General features: G+C 37.9%; 1 protein-coding gene across 14 annotated transcripts in view; it reads left to right on the top strand.

Moving 5' to 3' along the window:
• The window catches only part of ANKS1B (ankyrin repeat and sterile alpha motif domain containing 1B), a 405,789-nt gene that overhangs the window by 233,319 nt on the left and 151,787 nt on the right, over positions 1–20,683 (top strand). For all 14 annotated transcript variants that reach the window (XM_088165098.1, XM_088165094.1, XM_088165099.1 and 11 more), the window contains 2 exons: positions 8,747–8,845; positions 19,077–19,229. In XM_088165098.1, the coding sequence (XP_088021224.1) occupies positions 8,747–8,845; positions 19,077–19,229 (252 nt within the window). The remainder of the gene's footprint in view (positions 1–8,746; positions 8,846–19,076; positions 19,230–20,683) is intronic.

The following is a 20,683-nucleotide window of genomic DNA, read 5'->3' as shown; positions in this document are numbered from 1 at the left end:
TGTCCTGCTCCCTGATCTTGACATGTGAATCAACCCTTTGGATAAGGAAATCTGCTTTATTAAGTTTTAGCTTTTTTCCTACTTTTTTTTTTTTTTTTTTTTTGGCAGTCACTAGATATAAACCAGATAAACCAGAAACATTTCTAGAAACAGCATAAGACTAATTTACCACAATCAGCTGTCACTGGTCTAGGGATAATATTCTTTCTGGCTTATGGACTCCCAGCAATTTAGTTTCAGCAGGACCAATGAGCAATTCCTCCTCAACCCCAGAGTTCCCTTTCCTAATAGTTGTCACATAGTTTCCTCTGTTTTTAGGAAATTTGAGTATGAGAAAGACGGTTAAATGTATCTCCCACCTTGTGCATGAATCCTCTAATCTAACAGGTGAGTGTTCTATGAGAAAGAAAGGCAAAGCCATTCTTCCTCCTTTCAATACATTTTAAGAAAGAGCAGCAGCCAGTTCATGTCATGCTCCTATTTCTGCCTTGGACATGCTCTGAGACTTCCTACCAGATCAGGCCCTGATGGCATTTCAGAGGAAGGCCTACTTTCTAGACTCCCACAAAGGACTGATGTGGTTTCCTAGCTGCTCTGTCTGCTCTGAGCTGGGAGCTTGAACACCAGGCAGCCCACAGGCAAAGCCACCAGTGTGAGCAGGGTTCAGTTGCGGGCAGGAGGTGAACAAGTGCTTGAAGATGTTAATCATAACTTCAGGGCTTAAGCATGTGAAAGCTTATGTATTTTGTTGGGCATGTTTTCCTTGCTGCTATTTGACAGGCCCTTTCTGGGAATAACCTCTTTTTAAGGTATGGATCCTGCCCAGAATTTTATTATCTTTGACTCTGCATTTTGTGCTCTCTGGGGTGATTTGGGTGGCTCACACTTTCAAGCATGTGACTACGGTTGATAAAAATATGGGGAAGGAAACACTTGTGTAGGACACTCTGAGAGGTGAACTGAGTTTTTACATTTCAGAGAGTAATAGAATTAGGGAATTATAGAATTATAAAACAGGTGGGATAGGAGGGACCTGAAAGATCACATAGTTCTCCAGGCTGAACGACCTAACTCTCTCAGCCTACTTTAATTGAAGAGATATTCCAGTTCTGTGATCATATTCATGACCCTCCTCTGGACTAGAGGTCCATGTCATTCTTTTGCTGAGGGCTTCAGAGCTGGATGCAACACTCCAGGTGGGATCTCGCAACAGCAGAGTAGAAGGGCAGAATCAGCTCCCTTGACCTGATGGCCACAATTCTTTTGACTCAGCCCAGGATGGGGCTAATGGCTGGATTTATGGACTGTGAGTGCATATTGCCCAGTCATGTCAACCCAGCCCTTCTCCTCAGGGCTGCTCTCAATCCGTTTTCTGCCCAGCCTGTACTTGTGCTCGGGATTTCCCTGACCCACATTCAGGGCTTTGCCCTTGGCCTTGTTGAACTTCATGAGATTCACATGACTGCACCTCCCAAGCCTGTCAAGGTCGCTCTGGATGGCATCCCTTCCCTCGGTGTCAACTGCATTTTTGACAAACTTGCCAGGGCTGTACTCAATCCTTCTGTCCATGGTGCTGACCAAGATTTTAAACAGTGCCAGTGCCAGTCCCAGCTCCAATCCCTAAGGACACCACTGGTCCCTGCTCTCCACTTGGACATCGAGCCATTGACCAAAACTCTTTGAATGCAACTATTCAGCCAATTCTTTACCCACCAAGAGACACATCAGTCAAGTCCATGCCTCCTCAGTTTAGAGACAAGGATGTTGTGTGGGACAGTGTCAAATCCAGGTAGAGGACATCAGTTGTCCCTCCCTTATCCACCAGTGCTGTAACTGCATTGCAGAAGGCTGCCAAATATGTCAGGCTCAGTTTGCTTTTAGTGAAGGCATGTTGGAAGCAATCACCACCAAATTTTATTACAAAAGTTACTTTGTTTTTTTATTATCACCTCCTTATTTATTACAATACCACCAGTGTTAGCTGGTTAAAACTCCATGTGACATGCAGAGTAGGTATTCAACATTTTTGGTGAATCTGAAAGTATTACCTTTGCCCCTTCCTGCACTCCACAGCCTTACACACTTATTGGAGAAAGAAATATTTTTCTGAGACTTCTAAAGTCTGTTAATTAGCTCACAGTAATATTGATTTTTTAAGTGGGTCCTCTGAGAAATTTAGCATCCAAGCTAAGCAGCATTTATAGTAAGTAATCTGAATAATGGTACAATAAAGACTCTCTGGAATTTTCATTACTCAAATGAAGTGAAATGATCTTCACAATATACATTCAAGACCTTAAGATGTAATTTATGTAAGTATTAATAATTATATTATTGAATTGTTATGACTAAATAGGTAGACAGAATTGAGTCCACAGCATTAGTAATTAAGTGGGCCAAGTGTGACATCAGAAGTAATTTTTTCAATTGCCACCTTATCTGTGCAGCTAATTTGTGTGTGACAATTGTGTTGGTTGTAATGAATCAGTGCTACAAGGAGGAAGGATAAAAATAGCCGAAATTCTTCCTTGTCCCAGCTATCCATGTTGTTTAATTACCACTACACTTTAATTAACTATTCCTGTTGTGTGAAAGGTCTGTGACTATATGATCATTTGAATGTCAATATTTGAAAAGCTTTGGATGGCACCGGTTGCTTCAGTTTATTTCTGGAAAAGCTGAATGTGAACCAGAGAGAGATCTTTAAAGCTTAAGTCATATGAGCCTTAGGTCTGTAGGGACTCGTTTTTAAATTGGCCCTGCTTACATCACCTCTTTTTATGCAAGTTGCAAATTTGTACACAGAAGTGCTATCACCTCACCCTTATCTATGAGTGAAATGGCCTTTTTTTAGTTAGCATTTCAGTAGTAGTTTGTTATTACTTCTAAATGACACTGACATGGAAAACTTTCTTTCAGTTTTCTCTGGTTTTATGGGTTTTTTAATTGCTAAGAAAGTCATAAATGTAAAGACCGGAAATAGAGCAAGGTGAGGATTGAAAATGAGTATCAGCAATATTACAGCAAATTAATTTTGGAAGAATGTTTTCAAATTATTATTTTGCAACCTGCTTGGTCCTTTCTTCCTAACATATTTTATAATTAATCTCTTTCTTCCAACACAAAATTCCATGCTTCTGCAGGGGATTTTCTAACAAAATCTTGTCAGATTTTTAGACAAAATAAGGTCTGCAGTATCTTAAGGAATCTGATAAATCTTTCTGACATGGAAGTACAAGTTGGGCATTTAACTCAGTAATCATTCTTACAGATCTTGTTTTCATGTTAGCAGTGGAAATACTAGTGAGAGGCAACATTTTCACTTATAATGAAGCTTGCTAAATTCTGGAAATTTGCCAGTTCTTGTTTGGAAATTAAATACATTGCCTGAAGTTTTTGCTCTAATAAGTAATGCTCATTACTGAAAGCTACATCTCTCTAGTCCTTTCTTGCAAGTTTCTAAGAAATAAATTATTTTCTCTCGTGGAAAAACTGTGTTGTGTTGAAAAAACCTTTTTGCACATGATTTAGATTATGAAAAAGAAAAGTCTTGGTTATTCAGTTTGTTCTTAATTACATTGTGAGGTGTCTTTAATATGTTCCCAGCCAGAGGACAGTTTAGATGTCCACTGTTTCAAGAGGATACAGTTTGGAAGGATATTAGAGTTAGGTGGGTGAGAAACAGAGCAATTCTGACTGAGGAGGCTTGTTTTAGTGAGCTGTTGAGGATGTGCTTTGTAACAGTCCTTCTTCCCATTGGTACCGGATGTCTGCTCCCTTCCTCACCAGTTAGGCATTTGGGATGGCAGAAAGTAAGAAAGAATAGAGCTCTTTGGTGCTGTTGATCTCAGTTTTCTCTCACTGACTTCAGTCTCCAACCATGTGTAATGGAAGAGCATTCCCATCTGCTCCCACCTCTCTTATCTGAGTGACAGGAATAATGGTACTCTTGGATACTCCAGCTAAGTGTACAACCCAGCAGATTTTCTTTTCTGTTCCAGGCCGTATGTCCAGCAGCTCTGTAAGCTGAAGTTTGAGGTCTGTTGCCCAGCTCCACTGAAATCTCCCAGCTGTGCTCCTGCAGTGCCGGGTCTCAGTCCATCAGGGTGAGGCTCAGTGCAGTGCACTTTGCTAGAGAGATGTTGGCAAGGCACTTCAAACACCCACCAGGCCTTGTGTGTCATACACCATGATCCAACCCACTGCTGTGTGCTGAGTGCCACCTATACCGGCTCCCCAGAGTCTCATCTGATCTCACTATGTTGATGATGCAGCAGATTACTACATGGATGGCTGGGAAGGGGACAAAGGAGAGTGTAAAATACTCCCTTTGCATTGGCAGTGATGCAAGCACTTCTGCCATCAACCCTGTACTTACATGAGAAGTCATCCTTCCCTACATCCTTACCCACACCAGTCCTGTTCTTTGTCAAACCAGTTTCCAGTACATCAGAAACATAAAACATTACTAGAAGTTGTTGTTACCTCCAGTAGCACTCAGTATCTCCAGCCAACCTTGGTCTCAATAATGGCTGTGCTGCAAATGACTTTGACTCAATCTCTTGAGCAGCAGCTCCTACACAGCTTTAGGCACCAGATTTACTACTTTTCCTCCTCTGCTGACTCAGATGAGCACTAAAAGAACTGGTTAAGTTGGCATTGCCAGCCTAAAGCCAAAAGTCCCCCAAATCTTCTATTTCTTATGGAAAAAAAAAAGTCTTTTTCCTTTGCAGCTAGAAAGAAAGCTTTAAATTCAAAGTCAATTTGTTCTTTCTTTTTTTTTCAGTCAGTTTTTTTGTTCCCTACAGCTCATCCCTTCCAACTTCAGTGGCTGAATTTCCAGATAAGTCTAGTGATACATCTGCCAGCTATTTTAAAGCTTCTGTACCATTTTACTTTAGTGACAGAACCAGACATTAGAATTTTTCATGATAGTTCTGCAGCACAGAAAATATGTGAAGGAAGATTAAAACATACAGTTATGCCTGCCATTCTAATATGTTCTTCAATCACTGTATTTTAATATCTTCAGGGACAAATCTTCAGAGTTCTTTTGTTCCTGCAGAAGGTAGAATTAATATGGGTGCTTAGGTCTAATCCAGAATTTTTGAGAAAGACTGTATTCCAGAGGTGATTTTGTATTGAACAACCCAAATAAATGCCAGTGGCATCTTTATCTCATAATGTATCATTATGCATTTTGTTCTGAACTCATTTATAGGAACTATCTTAGAATTTGGCAAAATTTCTGGGTTTTTTAAATTATATTGTTTTTCATAGGCCTCCAGTCTCCCACATGCAGTTTTTCCTTTGTTCTTGAGCCAACTGTTCTGTGAAACTACTGCCTTCTTTCTCAGATTAGCTTCCCGTGTGTGCTTACAGGGGAAAAAGATGGGAGTTGTGCATAACCACACATCTGGGGTGTGGAGGGTTTCAGATAGACTCTTTCCTAACTGGAACTTCAGAAGCAGGATCTTTCCAGTTCGTAAGATTATTATGCATTAATAAGATAGGAATTTCAACACTGTAAGCTAAAGTGAATGAGATCTGAATCTGTCCTTGTATAAGCAATTTTGATGTGCTTTTATGGCTTTATTTCCAAGAAGTTTTCCTTCCAACTAAGTTTTCCTATAGACTTAAGAAACTACAGTATCACAAAGCCTTTAATGTTTTCATTACAGAAAGCATAATAAGCTCAGTAGAGATTGCTGTCCCATATTTCCTATTATAAGAACCTGTTTTGCACATAAGCATCTTTGAACTCAAATTCTCTAGGTGTCTACTAGGATAATTTCTTTTTGGTGAATATTTCAACTAACGTAGCTCAACTATTTTTAAGGATGAAATAATGTGGCAAGGCAGTCTTGCATTCATATTCATTTTAATTACATTTTCCATGTCATCTCCATAAAGTTAATTGAGGTTACATTTGGCCCAGCTTATAATACATGGAAGCTAAGAGCAGAGAGAGAATTTCTCCCCTTGTAGCTACTCTGCTGCAGAAGGAAGTTAGGTTTTCTTCACTCTCAATGTGGGAGCCTATGGAAAGAGACTGGAGGAGCATAAGAGGAATAATCACATTAAAAAAAATCAGGGAATACAATTGAGGAGGCAATGTGAGCAGATACCAGGGAGATAGGACTGTGAGGGATAGGCTGTTTCTTTCTCTTCACAGGTATTTATGCAAATCAAACAACAGCTTTCTACTACTATGAGTTTATTCCTCTGTGCTAAGCAGTAGTGGATTATGCTGACTATCTAAATTTTCCTGGTTTGCTCTTGTGGAAAGATGAAAAGTTGCTTTAGCTCCATGGCAGAAGACAATAACATCAGTTTTACAGGAGGGATGAGTGTCTGCTACTGTTGACACTTAACATTGATATAAAACCTGAGCACATTCAAAGACAAGGTTGTTGCTTTATGAAACTGGGAATGAGGAGACAACATGAATTCCAGGCTTTCCTGAGCTTTAAATATTTGGTTTTGTAACCTTGACATACATTAAAAAATACATTAAATAATACATAAGGAAAAAACAATGGCAAAGAATTAATAAAATAATGCTTTCTCTGCGATGCAGCAACAATGTGCAAATATTTTTCCTGTGCCTGTTGGTTTAATTGAGTTTTAAACATTGCAATATTTGAAGCTGTATGCCAAGGTTACTGGCACCAGTAAACAGTGATGAGTACACCGTGGTTGTGTGTAAACATCATGCAGTAATGAAGGTGAAATCTGAAAAACAGTTAAATTAAGTGAAAGCAGTAGCTGCAAACAAAATAGATGCATTTATTAAAATGAATGGAAATGTATAGCCTTTGTTTTGGACTGGATCCTCAGTTGGCTCATTTCCTTAAATCCACTTATGCTAGCTATTTACAGCTGCTGGAAAATCCAGTCCAAAATGAATGGCTTTTTTCAAGAGTTTTTCCTGTTAGTTTACAGCCTCCTCTTGGTTACTTAAAAGACAAAGGCAGGAAGAGGAAATTGTATTTTTTATGTGTTTACCAAGGAGATGAAGGGGGTATTACCCCCACCTAATCACTATCACTGTTTGCACAGCCCATGCTGCATGCATTCTTGTACCATGGTCTACTTAAACTGGCATCATTGTGCAGCTTCTCCTTGTAGAGCAGGTTTCTGCCTGCCCTGTTCTGAATGCTGCACACAGATTGTTTCAGGGTATGATTTGCAGACCTGTAGTCTTAAATCATACCACTTACTGGAAAATATAATTTAAAATATAATAGCTTTGCAAGGTTTCCTCGATTCCCTTAAAAAAACATCACCTAGATTTTGCAGGGTACTCTGTGGAGTAGCACTTGAGAGTCATCAGGGGTGCATCTGTAAACTGATCAGTCCATCTGAAAAGACTGAAGATTTAGCAGCTGAACAGAGTGGTGTCTTCTGTATTCCAGGGTGATTTTTGAAGAAATCCATGCTGCTTTAGGACAAGAGATTTTATATTCAGAAAGAAGTCATAGCCTTTATCAAGCCTTGACTCAGCAAAGCATTTAAGCATGTTCTGTTATGTACCTATTTGCTTTTCATTTTGCCACTGCTTAACAGCTGTGCTAAGTCAGAAACAGCAAGCCAAATGGAAAGGTAGAGATGAAGTTGTCTTGGATTTTCTCACGTAAATCTTATTTTATGATCAAATTAAATTAGTACAAGTAAGAATTGTTGCTTCTAGACAATTTGTGTCATGAGACTACAACAGGACTAAGAGATCAGGGTGTGTCATCTGTTTTTTTAAGGTTTTGTTTTCAACTGTAATAGTTAGAATTTTTTTTTAAATAAAATATATTTTTAAAATGCTGTTTTTCTCTGAAATTATGAGATCAAAAAAGAATACAAGATTGCCAGCAATCCTGACTTGATCCCTGTTTGCAATTCCCCTTTTGAGTCACTATCGTGCCTCCAATGATTCTTCCAATAGTTGCTGCCAACTCTTTAGATCATTGACCTTCAAATGCTGATCTTACTAGGTGGTGTCAGACTCCTTGAATTTAGGAATTGTATTGTCCTGTTTGTGTAGCTCCTACTGCTAGCAGCTCCTAAGAAGAGATGCTTGAATTGTGGAGGTTTATTTCATGAACTTTTTTGGGCAATTATTTTGTGTATTATTTGAACAGATGGTCTTTTTCAGCTGTTTGAATTTTTGGAACTATTTGACCTGCCCACGAGCAGGAAGATAAAAGCAGTGACAAGTAGAGTTAGGATTGAACTGGTACAGTCAATTTTAGGAGGATGGGGCCTGCCTAGTTTGTTTATACCAGTCCCTTTCTTCATCATTTTACTATCAATGAACTAAATATTTTGTATCCTCATCCACTCTCCTCATTCTGTGTTAGTTTTGGTTTTTTTCAGTCTGGAGAAAAATGAACATCATAAATAGGTGAGGTAGGAGGTGAACTGAAAAAATGGAGAGTTTATGAACAATTCTGTAGTCCTTGGTTCCAAATGAAAGAGTGTTCACATCTGGTGTTTGGCTTGAGTGAGAGCTGCAGTTTCTCCACTGGCAGTGCTGACAGCAGTGTAGCAATAGTCCATGGGTTCAAGCACCTTCCACCATATTTTGTTGTCGTGAAAATGAATGCAGTCATCAGTAATTTATTGTTCTTGTCAGATGCTATAAGTTAAGCAAAGTGTTCTCTTTTAAATGTGACAGAAGGGCCTGTTTCAGGCTATTGAGGGCATCTGTTAAGTGTTTCATTTTTATTCCACCTTTTTTCCCCATTTTTAGGGAAGCAACGTGATGGAGGACCAGGATCTCTTGGAAATAGGAATCCTTAACTCTGGGCACAGACAGAGAATACTCCAAGCAATCCAGCTTCTCCCAAAGGTATAGTTTCTGTTATTATACAAGTGAGGGAACAAACCCTTGCAGTATTCACATTATTTAAAACACCTTTTCAAATGGAGATAGACGTTAACTCTACTGGTTTTGTAGACATATTTTTTGCATATGCAAATATAGCATAAAATAATGTCAGTGCATTGGACTCCCTTTTTATAGATGTAGTTGACAAAGCAAAGAAAAGTAAAATCTGTAATTTGATGTGATGGCTGTTTAGAATGTATTTGAATTACTTTTGGCCTTTCAACCTATTTATAGAGTGCTATTACATATGTGTAAAAGAGACTGTCCATGAATCTAAGAATGCCTGTCTTAACAGAGCTGTTGCCCAGGAAATACTTTGCCCCTAATATAAGTACACTTAAAAGCATTGGAGGAAAGATTGTTTTCTTAATACTTGACTTTTGTATGAGATATAGAGACTTCCTGCAGGTTGCATATTTAATTTTCTGCCACATATATGAATTTTGCTTCTCAACAGTGGACAGAAAACCTTTCAGCCATTTTCCCCATCGTTTTTAGTGCTAGCCAATTTAAACTCTAGATTTTAAAATCAGTGATAGAATATTCTGCATTCCAAACAAGAGATAGTGGACCTAGCACGGAAAATTACTACTTTAATTTTGAAAATTTTATAAGGAGAATTAATTACGAGTAGCAGACACCAGTAGGGCTTAGAAGGCTGTCACAAGACATGCTGATACTTCGTGCAAAATACTGAGGCAGGAATAAAATCAAGTGTAAAGTGCATGTGTTCTGGTAGCAGCATGTGGGAAATAATTGAAGTACATAGAGATTAGTCCACTTGAAGTTTCATAGTACAGGAGAATGACAAGAGTTATTAAAGGATTTAGATCATGAGGCAGACATTGTTGGAAAAGACTTTTTGATGCATCAAGGCTTCCTGGATGGATGACTTGTAAAAGAGCACCGGGGTTTCTTTTGTATGGGAAAATCATAACTTGTAAAGCAATTTCTGTATCTGGAGGTGTTAGTCAATCCATACATACTTCAATGTGAGTCTGTGCACAGAAATACCAAAGATCATAAAAATAATAATTTTCCACGTACCAAGTGAGATAAATGGTGCAAGAAGTAGGGTATTAAAAGTAGCATTTGATGAATTTTAAAAGATATTAAAGATTTATCTATGAATTTATTAATTTTTCAGCAATACTATCATTCAAACAAAAATTTTGTAATCTTTAGCTGAGCTCGTAGCTGATGCTATATTTATTGTGTTTGCCATGCTTCTTAGAGAGATCAGCTTTCATGTAGTCTTGTCTACATTCTTCAGAATTAGTGAATCAATTGTTAATATATCATGTTATATCTGCACTCAGTGGTTGGTGTTTATGAAAACATTGTTAATACTGTCTGCTTTTGGAGAGTTTACTAATGCTTAGAGCAGATTCTGTTATAAAACTACAACTGCAGTCCTTTTAAAATCTGCTTGATGTGAGACAGAATTGAGATCTAGAGTTGAGATCTAGAGGTGCTCTTGAAACCGGTTGAGAACAGGATGGCTGTGGAGTTACTTGGAAGAGTTCTGAACCAAAGGTAATTAAGTAACACAGGATGGCTTGAAGCCTGTGCTGAAAAATGGTGAGATAGTTTTTAGCTTCTTCCCTGTTGAGCTAAAAAGGCAGTCTCTAAGGACCACATTTTTAACACGTCTTTGATGCAAGGATGTTACACCAAAACAAAGGCGGTTGCAGGCCGAAGCTGTGCATCGTGTTTCTCCACATAAATGACTCAGTAATGTAAGAGAGCTTACATAGTAAAAACACATAATTTCCTATATAAGCTGAGTTCTTTTGGAGGCAGGTTATAGACCCCAAAAATTAGGATAATGGGAAGTTCTATCTAATGTAACACACCCTTGTTTATTCACAACAGCTTGCTAGATACATAAAACACATTCACATCCTGCAACAAACCACGAAACATTGCTGTATATTTAATTGTGTGTTGATAAGTTCAGCTCTGTCATCCTGCATTCAAAATAGTGCATACCATCTAAATATATTAAGACCTCAAACTGTAATTGGAGTCTCACTAATTTGAATCTCATTAGATAAAAATTCTGTTAGTTTGTTTGTTTTGAACATGTACCTCTCTTCTGTTCCTCATTTAATTTAAATCTTGATGACTCCATGCGTTTTTTACTTAATGACATTGCTGATGGTATTTTGTAGTTTTACTAATAGTGTTTCCTGTCTTGAGATACTTTTTAGCTCTTATTTTGAGGTGGAACTTAAGTACTTTAAAAAAACCTATGAAACAACACTTCCTTAAAGCCCCAGGCAGCACTGAATAATTTTAGAGGGTAAAAATCAAGCAACAAATAAATTGTCATGGTTTTAAAATACCTTTCCTGAAAGCTCTTTTTGTTATTCTGATACATATTCATCTCTGTAGCATGGAAATGCAACAGGTATTTAGTAGCTGAGATTTTTTACTCATAATTGCTGCCTTCCTGAAGAGTGATGAATTTCTAGATGTCAAACACCAGTATCTTCCTTAGGAACCATTCTCAAGAGCTTGAAGTGGTTTTAAATAGGGAAAAATATTCACATTTTGGCCAAATATAAATTAATTAATCATTGTAGTCTCTTATGCAGTGTTTAACTGGTATAAAAGGGAATGTTTACCTGGATTTCTCAGAATGTTTTCCCATTATATTCTGTATTTGAGAAGAACATTTCATAAGATGGAAAATGGTATATTCGCCAGTAGGTAGGTAGGGTTAAAACCTTTGAGATATAATTCTTCTTTTCAAAATACTCTTTATTTTTGTTGGATTAGAGCTTGTAGCTCTAATTCTTGTCTTGTACCAACGTCAGTTACTCAACTTTCACCTTAATATTAACCAGAGCACTTTACGGCTTATATTAATAATACAAGGTTAAGATAGTCTGGTGGAAATATCATTTGCAAAATTAATTCTTGAAATGGAAGTATTTTATACATGACATCAGTCTTAAAGCAAATTTCATAGCAGAGTTTAATATTGCATTTAAGATTTTTTATGAAAAAATGAAATCGATAAATGTTTTGAGGAGGATTTTATATGCTTTATTGAACGGAAGTTCAGATATATTGAGAAGTGGATATAACATAAAAAGATACTGAAGCTGCAAATACTTTGAGAAAAAAATTAATACTGAGAAAAGAATTGTGTGCGGTGTATGCTTAATTGACCAAGAAAGTAATAACAGATATGGCATAAAACTCTAATCACAACTTAAGCTACACAGAAAACCTAAGGAGCATTGGCCAGCTATTTCAGCATACCAAACCTATGTGCAAGTGATTTCTCAGTAGGTTCCTCAAAAGGTTGTTTTTTTTTAAATTACAGTTATTCTAGCTTAACTCAGAATTTATCTGAGAAAAAAGGATTCGTTTTGTGTGGGATGCTCAGTGTATGGCTCCTTCTCCCAGCATATAATGGGAACACATGCTCTCATTTGACAGATGGAAGAAAGATGTTAGCTGAGAGCAGCTTTCTCCTGGCTTCAGAGCTATTCTTAAAGCAGCTTGTTCCTTCCTGCATAGAGAGGTCTCAGCACAAAGCAGGTTTGGGAATAGTAGTGATGTGCAGGCAGCCAGCCTCTTTTCTTGGGTGCTTTGCAGAACTAGACAAGAAGTAGGATCTCAGCAGGCTATGAGTACATCCTGTCTGCAAGTGGTGTTATAAGAGTGATAAAGCTCTGCTTCCAAAAAGTGCTGGACTTATTACTCATATGTAACACTCTTGTGCAAGCACGGTGAGTCTGGCATTTAGGAAAACAGAACGACTGTGCATGTGCTCATTAACTATGCTGTGTATGTAACAGAGAAATATCACATCATGTGTTTGCTGTTGCTGTATTGCTATTGCCTTAGACACCCCAGAGCTCAGCAATTTCAATCCTGGTGTTTAATTACCTCCCATTTAGCACTTCCATTCCTAAGACAGTTTCCAAACTAGGAGATTCTGCAAAATGTTGATGACCCTTTCTGACTGTGACTCCTTGTTTCTCTGGTCTGCTGGAAGTGAAGATGAAAAACAGGATTCAAAGATGTGATTTCTGTTCTGCTGTTTTCCCTGTTACTTATGCCTCTGGGAGTTACTTTTCTGGTTTGAAGGGAGGCCACTCTCATGCTCACTGCACCACTTGCAAGACCTTTAACCATAAGGACAGGAAAAAGCATTAGAATCTAATACAACACATGAATTTTTCAAGTCTGAATTACAAGTGGGTAGTCTATGTTATTTAACTAATTTAGCACAATAGGAATGAATCAGTAGAAGCAGTTAGATACATGCAAGCTATAGTTCAAGGTGTTTACTTCAGACCAGCTTAAGACTGGTCCCGCAGACGAAATGTCCTCTGCAGGCATGTGCTTCAAAACTGCCTGATGAAAGCAGTATCACAAACATTTTCCTTCTTATCTGAGCCTGCCAGAGAGCCACTCCAGACATAACATGCTGACATTTATCTGTATCATGTACAGATAACAGTAGCATGCTGCTGGTCCTGCCACCATTGCCATACAGGATGTCTTACTTACCTTACTTCTTTTAGTTCTTATTTGTGATTGGCTCCACAATATCTACTGGCTGCTCTGGGAATTCTCAGCAGGCAAGGAAAGATGCTACGTGAGAGGAAGTGCTATCCCCTTTTTTTGGTAACCAGATTAGGAAGACAAACTGAAGGAGCTGAAAACTTTTTCATGAGACCAAAGGTCATAGCTTCCACTTAGTCCACAAATTTCAGATTTAGATCTTAAGATTACATTTCATGCAATGGATATGTCCAAACTGTTGCATACATTCTCTCTGAATGACAATGTTATTACCTTGTATCTGATGAAGAACTAGGAGGTTTCTTCATTATTCTGGATGTTCAACTGTTTACATTTCTCCAGAAAAAAAAGAAAAAACCAAACACAAAAGCCCCCAGGTGTGCACCTATTTTCCTTTAAATTTGGAAGACAGATTCCAACTAAAAAAAACATAGAAAGGATGCCTACTGCAATTCTGACAATCTTAGGTAGGAAACACTAAACTCAGGAGTATTCTGGACCTTCCATTGAGGCAAGATCCTGCATCAGGCACTGCTGTGAAATGAATGTGCCTATACTGTCTTTTTCTAGCAAGCCCCACAAGAAGACAAGAGGCTTCTGATTAGTGGAAAGAAAAGTCAAACATTACCAGAACACGAAGTTAAATAATTAACTTAAAATATGTGGCAGGGTAATGGAATAGAAACCCAAAAAGTTTATATACAGTTCTTTCTCACCTGCTGTGTCTCAGTGCCTTTCTCACCAGCAGCACATGCAAAGTCTTCTCAGGTCCTTCATCGTTTGTGCCCATCCCAGGTGAAAGCTGCCCCTCTGCCCCTGACTTGCAGGCTAAATTTCTGCCCAGGCACAGCAGACACCAGCTCCAAGTGGTGCCCCTGTTCCAGCCAGGCTGTCTGGGCTTCAGAAGTGTCACTCTTCTGAGCCTTTTCTTTTAACACTCCAGAGGAGGAATGATCTCCTTTTCCAACAACATGACTCTAACTGACCACATTTGTAAAGTACATAATATATAACAGACAACTGACTAAGACAGGAAACAAAAAAGAACTGATATATCCCCTATTACAGTTACCTAAAATTTCTTAGCTAGGTAGTTGATAGTTTCATATAAGTTCCCAAAAATGCTGCCTAAAGGTCTTGGATGGGCCAGCAGTGTAAAAGAAAACATTACATGCTTGCTAAAAACATCTTTCTTCCAAATGAATGCAAGCATAAATTCACGGTAACCATAGCCATCATTTTAAAAGCTGTGAAAGTCAAGTAATCTCATCCTCCTTTTACAGCACATAAAACACTTGATTTTTATACACACTCTGAGCTCCACTGGATGGTGATACTACCTTTGGAGAACACGATATTAATTCCTTATCTGTCTGTGAAGATCAGAGAAAACTGGTAGCAGTCCATGCTACTGCATTTACCTTGATGTTTCTAGTGCATATGTGATTACTTTGAAGCTCCTTTTGTGTTTATTTGGCCACATTTCAGAGACAAAAACCTGAAGTACCTTTTATCCTAATGTAAAATTCTCTACTTACACTGCAGTGATATATATTTTTTTAAATCTGTTATTTAGACAGTCTCTTGTGAGGGATTTCTCAACCCATCAGGATACTACTTGACATTGCTGTTTTATTGTGAGAAACAGGTTTTTCTGGATTCTGCTTTCTATTCATTTCCAGGGAAGTGATACTGATGATATGTCAATAGGCCCTAGAAGAGAAATCTCGTATGGTTTGTATCTTCTTCCATACTTTTTTGAATCATATTTTCTTAAATATTTCTTTTTTTCTAAATCCTTTGGGCTTCAATTCCTAGCCTTTTCCACAGTTGGCACATGAAAATCTTCTGCAGAAAAAAAGATAACATTGGTATTGCTCTCTAAACAACTGAATGAACTGGTAGGAGTGTCTGTGGAAGAACAATAGTGCCCCTATTTATGAGCAGTTAATATTTGAAACACTGTCATGACTTGCAGTTCAGAGATTTTACATTGATCTGAGTCAAATTGTGTGTACCTCACTTGGATGTTTGAAACCACTGGTGCCTGTGTTGTAGCTGGTGCAAAATGATTGAAATATGCGTGGAAATACACTCAGTAGGTAGGAGGGAGTTTTTCTTTCAAGAAATATCAATCAACAAGGAAGCCTACAGGGTTTAAATGATCTGTGAGAGGAGTCCAAGATAATAGTGCTGTATAGAAGAAAAGATACAGTCTAAGAGCCACGACCTGTTAATGAAGATCGGGATAAGATGCAACTAAACTGAATCTCTGACAAAGTAAAAGGGCAGCACTTCCAGACAGATATTTCAAAGTGTTTTTATTTGAAAACTCATAACATTTCATATGAAAAGCAGATACTGTTAATGATACTGACACATCTGGGTAACCAATATGTCTGTCAGTTAGTATTTGAGAGGAGAACATTCAGGTAACTATGAATGACAGTTAATAAAGTTGATATTATTAAAAGATAGAAAGAGACTTTCCATACAAGAGGACAGATACTGAAATTTTATTAATTTTCATTTTAGACACGTTTTTGAAAGCCTATTTTAGGTAAAAGAGTGGTTCTCAGTTAATGACAGAACAAAATACTGCTTTTATGCTGAAACCAATAGTGAATAGTTCTGAGACAGACTAATTTTTTGGGATAGTATCAACTGTCCTGCCAGGACAGGTGGGCTAGGAGCTCAGGGGGGCAGTGGGCAGGGGGCACTGGGACAAGATGAGTAGGGCAAGGTGACAGTGGCAGTGACTGTAAGGAGCTACATCCCAGGGCAAATCCACAGGACATTCATAGGGATGAGGACAGGACAAGGTCGCCTTGGAGGGTGAGTCAAAGGTCAAGGATGAACAAATGTGGGCTGGGCACAGACATACCTACAGCAACTCAGGCAAGTGTCAGGACATGGACCTGAGCTCACGTGCAACTCCTGCAAAAGGTGGGGTCTGGCTAAAGCCCTGGCCAGACTTCCCCCTGCTCTTCCTCACACAGATCTGATCCAAGGCTAAGAGCTGCACTACCTGCAGCATGGCCTTGAATACAAGCAGACAAAACTCTGGGACAGGGAGGGGGAAAATGCTTGCAGAATCAGCTGCTGCCCTACAACAGACCAGTGTATTTTCATACAGACTATTGAGTGACCCAATAACAATTTTGTCTATTGGCACCAAATCTGAAGACTGAAATATTCACATCCGTTTCAGTTGTTCTCAGCCTCTTGCTTATTGTATTGTTTACCTGTGTTTACTTGCCTGCAGCCCTTTGCAACTCAGCTGTAGTAGAGGAATATCAATTTTAACAATTCTTTTAATGGTGATATCCAGTGGGAATAGAGAATTTAGAAACTTGCCACGTTGTGTTTGCTTCTCATAGAGGCTGATGGGTTACCAAAAGTATGGACCAGACTGCAAGGGTTTCTCAAATCAGGAAGCCAAAAAAAATCATTTTAAAATCAGAAGCTATTAAATGTACAGATCAAATAGTAATAAACACAAGAAATAATTTGTATAATATGCCCCATTTGGATATGTCAAAAATTGTTTTCACAGAAAATTGTTTTCAGTTTTCTTTGTTAGAGAAAGGAAACAAAAATACCTTATATTTTCCAAAATTCATATGTTCCCTGGGGGCCTATATGTCTTCAAGTCTTCCCTATACTAGATTTTTCTTCTTCCATTTATGGGGTTCTTGCTTTTCGAGTGTCTGCTATTGAAGCACACTCTTTTTACAATCAGATGCTGAAATAAGTTTCCTAGGAGCCAGGCCTCCCAGGCTCCTCCAGTATTTTGCAGTCTGCTGGACAGACTACTGTCAATCTAATATTTAATGTAAGTCTGAACAACAATGAAAGAAGACATTTCCATGCTTTTCAACTTAAAATAATTTCATCCTAAATTAGGATGAAAGTAAATTCCAAAATGTCAAGTCCAACAACAAAACTGAGCTTTCTTTCTAGTATGATTCCTTTATTACAGCCGTGAGCTGAAAGGCTCTGATTTCCACTGCTAATTATGTGATTTCTGTTAACTTTCTCTTATGATTTAAGATAATGATTTCGTTACATCATTTAAATATTGCAATTAATATTTTATAACCAACATCTGCAGCAGAAGACTATGAGTAAACTCTCATATTCATGTTGCAGTGTGCTTGCATCACTCCTCTCTGGCACTGCAGCAAGCCCAGATCAAGACCCTGACATGCTGGCTTTCTGCATTTGAATGGACAGATTGACGAACACTGCTATGGGTTTCAAATACAGACTTTAATTTTTTTTTCTCTGCTCTGAATTTAAATTGTATTTCAAATAAACTGTGAGAAATAAATTGGTTCAGGCAAGATATTAAGATCAGAATTTTCTACCTTTTGAATTACTTTGTCACTCAATTGAAACTTAAGCTCAAAACATTATGTTTCTGTCATGCTTCCATTGTTTTTCATAAAGTAGGAGTCTATATTAGTAAGCAAAAATGGGAGACTGTCTTTTATTATTTGCAGTGACCCTGCACAGTCAGGAGAACCTATGCAAAACCCATTGTTTCTAACCCTCATAAGCTTCTTAACAATTTGCCACTTCAGTGTATTATCAAGTTAGCAATAGTTACACTTCCATAGAAAGACCATATGTGCAGAATATTGAGGCCATTTCATAATCTTTTCTACCTCGTTGTACTTCTATTTTTGCCACTATCGTAGAATACTTTAAAATTGATTAAAACAGTGTGGTGTAACAAACTGCATAGGTAGAGGCTTTATAGGTTTTTATCTTTTATGGCTTTAATCACCATCTAGAAAGTCTTCACTTGTGTCACTGCGAGGCAGTTTTGAAAGAGAAATTGCAGCTTTTACTTCCTGGCAGCTTAACACAATTCAGAAAAATTAGATGCTAGTGGTATTTCTTAGTTTTTTCTGAAAACAAGGTTTATTACATTAGGTGGCTGTGTTTCTATGTGCATGCCAGTGGTGCACTTCTGTTTACATTATTCTGTCAATTCCATTCTGATAATACCTGATTCATTTGTCCAATCTCAGGCAACTTAACAGACAGTGAGCAATCTAAAACATGTTTAATTCCCAGGAGTGCCATGAAAAATGTGAGCAGGTAAAGAGACTTTTTTTAAACCTTCCCTGGGGACAGAAAAATATAGTGCAGGTTCAGCTGTTATAAAATAACGTATAGGCTGGTAGAAAAAATAAATTAGGAATAATATAACCAAGACCATATATTTCATTTGTAGTATGATACCAAAAGGACCATTTCTCAGTTTAATTTCTTCCCTTTCTGTGAAATCTGAGGTGAAAATCTGACATTTTTTTGGCAGTAAGGATATTAATGTCTCTTTTACCCTTTTGTCTTTCCCCACTTATGTATTCTCTGATGTCTAGAAAGAACTGAACTCCAGATACAGTCTTGGTGTATTCTGGTGTGAAAGGCAAGCATCCATAAGAAAAAGATGTATCGAAAACTAAGTTCTAGTCTGCTTAAACACAAAACTGTTTCATGTTGTACTAACCATTCAAAGACTATTGATCAGAGAATAAGATAACTGACCCAAAGAAAACAATACATGTAACTCCTCTTCTGAAAGGTGTTTAATGAGTATCACAAGTAATTTTTGCTCATCCTTGTTTTTCAGATGAAGCAGATTGGTCACGATGGTTACAACCCCTCCTCTGTAGCTGAATGGCTGGATTCCATTGAACTGGGTGACTATACCAAATCCTTTCTAATTAATGGCTATACATCGATGGACCTTGTGAAAAAAATATGGGAGATTGAATTAATTAATGTAAGTTGATTAATTTATAGCAGTAGTTCCTCCCAAATACATTATATAGTACTTGTCCTTGTACATCAAGGAGAATGCAGAAAAGCAATTTGCACCACAAATACACTCAAGTGCTGTTAATGACTACACCTTTCATATCTGTAGATAGGTTGACTGTACCCTTTGCTTCCATTTACTTTGCCATTGTCTTTAGCATGGTATTCAATCAGTATGATTGTGTTTGCCTTCAGGAGGCTGAATGACATTTTAAAATATTTTTGGGGGAGTTTATAGCTACAAAGTACACATCTATGCTTTTAAAGTACCTAGAAACTGTACTTCCTGTAGAGGTACTTATAGTTTACTTTTCCCATATGCTCCAGCTAATTAGACATGAAATAAGGAAACCCTTATACTTAGTAAGTTATTCTAAAATAATACAATTTTTAATTTTATTGTCACTTTTGCTTGAAACTTCATTTACATGACTCAGTTTGATTAGATGTCCACATATGGGCAACCAGAAACTTTAATGTGGACTGCACTGCGGGTAGTTTGGAATGAGAGGAAGTTTGTGTTGTTATAGTGAAGACTGTAATGTTACAGTGAAGACATTGACAGTACAGCTCTGCCAGTGGAATTTTCATGTGAGTTATGTGTCTGAAAGTGAGTTGTTTTCTCTTATAAAAGAGTGATGATTGTAGCTTTGCTATGACTTCTGAAATCAACTGTAATGTCAGTTCATATGAACTTTTAGGGCAACCTCTACCTGGAGAGAAGCCTGATATCATGTTATTGATTCTTCAGAGACAAAAGGCTCTGCTCTTCATTCAGGTATAGGAGATATGACATCTCTGCCTCTGATTAGTGCCTGAGCCCCAGAGCAGACCTAGGGCTACCAGTAACCATAGTCATTGAGCATAAGATAAAGCAGCTGGTGTAGTTTTATGGTAGGAAACAGTTCCCACTGTGTCCCAGGCTGGAGAAATGAAGAACATAGCTACGGTGCAAAGCCCTGTTGCAACACGGTAACTGCTGCCCGAGGCACAGGCAGGTGTAGCCTGAGACCAGCATCTAAACAAAAGAAATAAAAACATAAAAGGAGTTATTTTATATTAGTTGGAAGACAAAACCATTGAATGTTAGAATTTCTTTTCTTGCTGTCACAGGTGATGTTAACTTGCACAGAAATGTTGTGTAAGGGCCAAACTCTGCCTCATGTGTTTTGTCTCATTTAATGTATCTTGTAGGTACATAATTGAAGCCAGGATATGATTGATGCATTACAGATGTCTGCTGCTAAGCTAGTTGTAACTGGGATTCTTTTTTCTCTAAATGGCTGGAATTTTAATAAGAACTGGGGACCTTTTGCCTCAGAAGCTAATATAGGTCATCAACCAGCAAAATTTGAAAAAAGTAGAATATTCTGCTCTTATTGTTTTGTGCAATTTTGCATCCCATTTTTCCACAATCAA

This window comes from Sturnus vulgaris, chromosome 5, assembly GCF_052056855.1.
Source record: "Sturnus vulgaris isolate bStuVul1 chromosome 5, bStuVul1.hap1, whole genome shotgun sequence".
In the NCBI taxonomy this organism is placed as follows: Eukaryota; Metazoa; Chordata; class Aves; order Passeriformes; family Sturnidae; genus Sturnus; species Sturnus vulgaris.
This window is presented reverse-complemented; position numbering and strand designations above follow the sequence as displayed.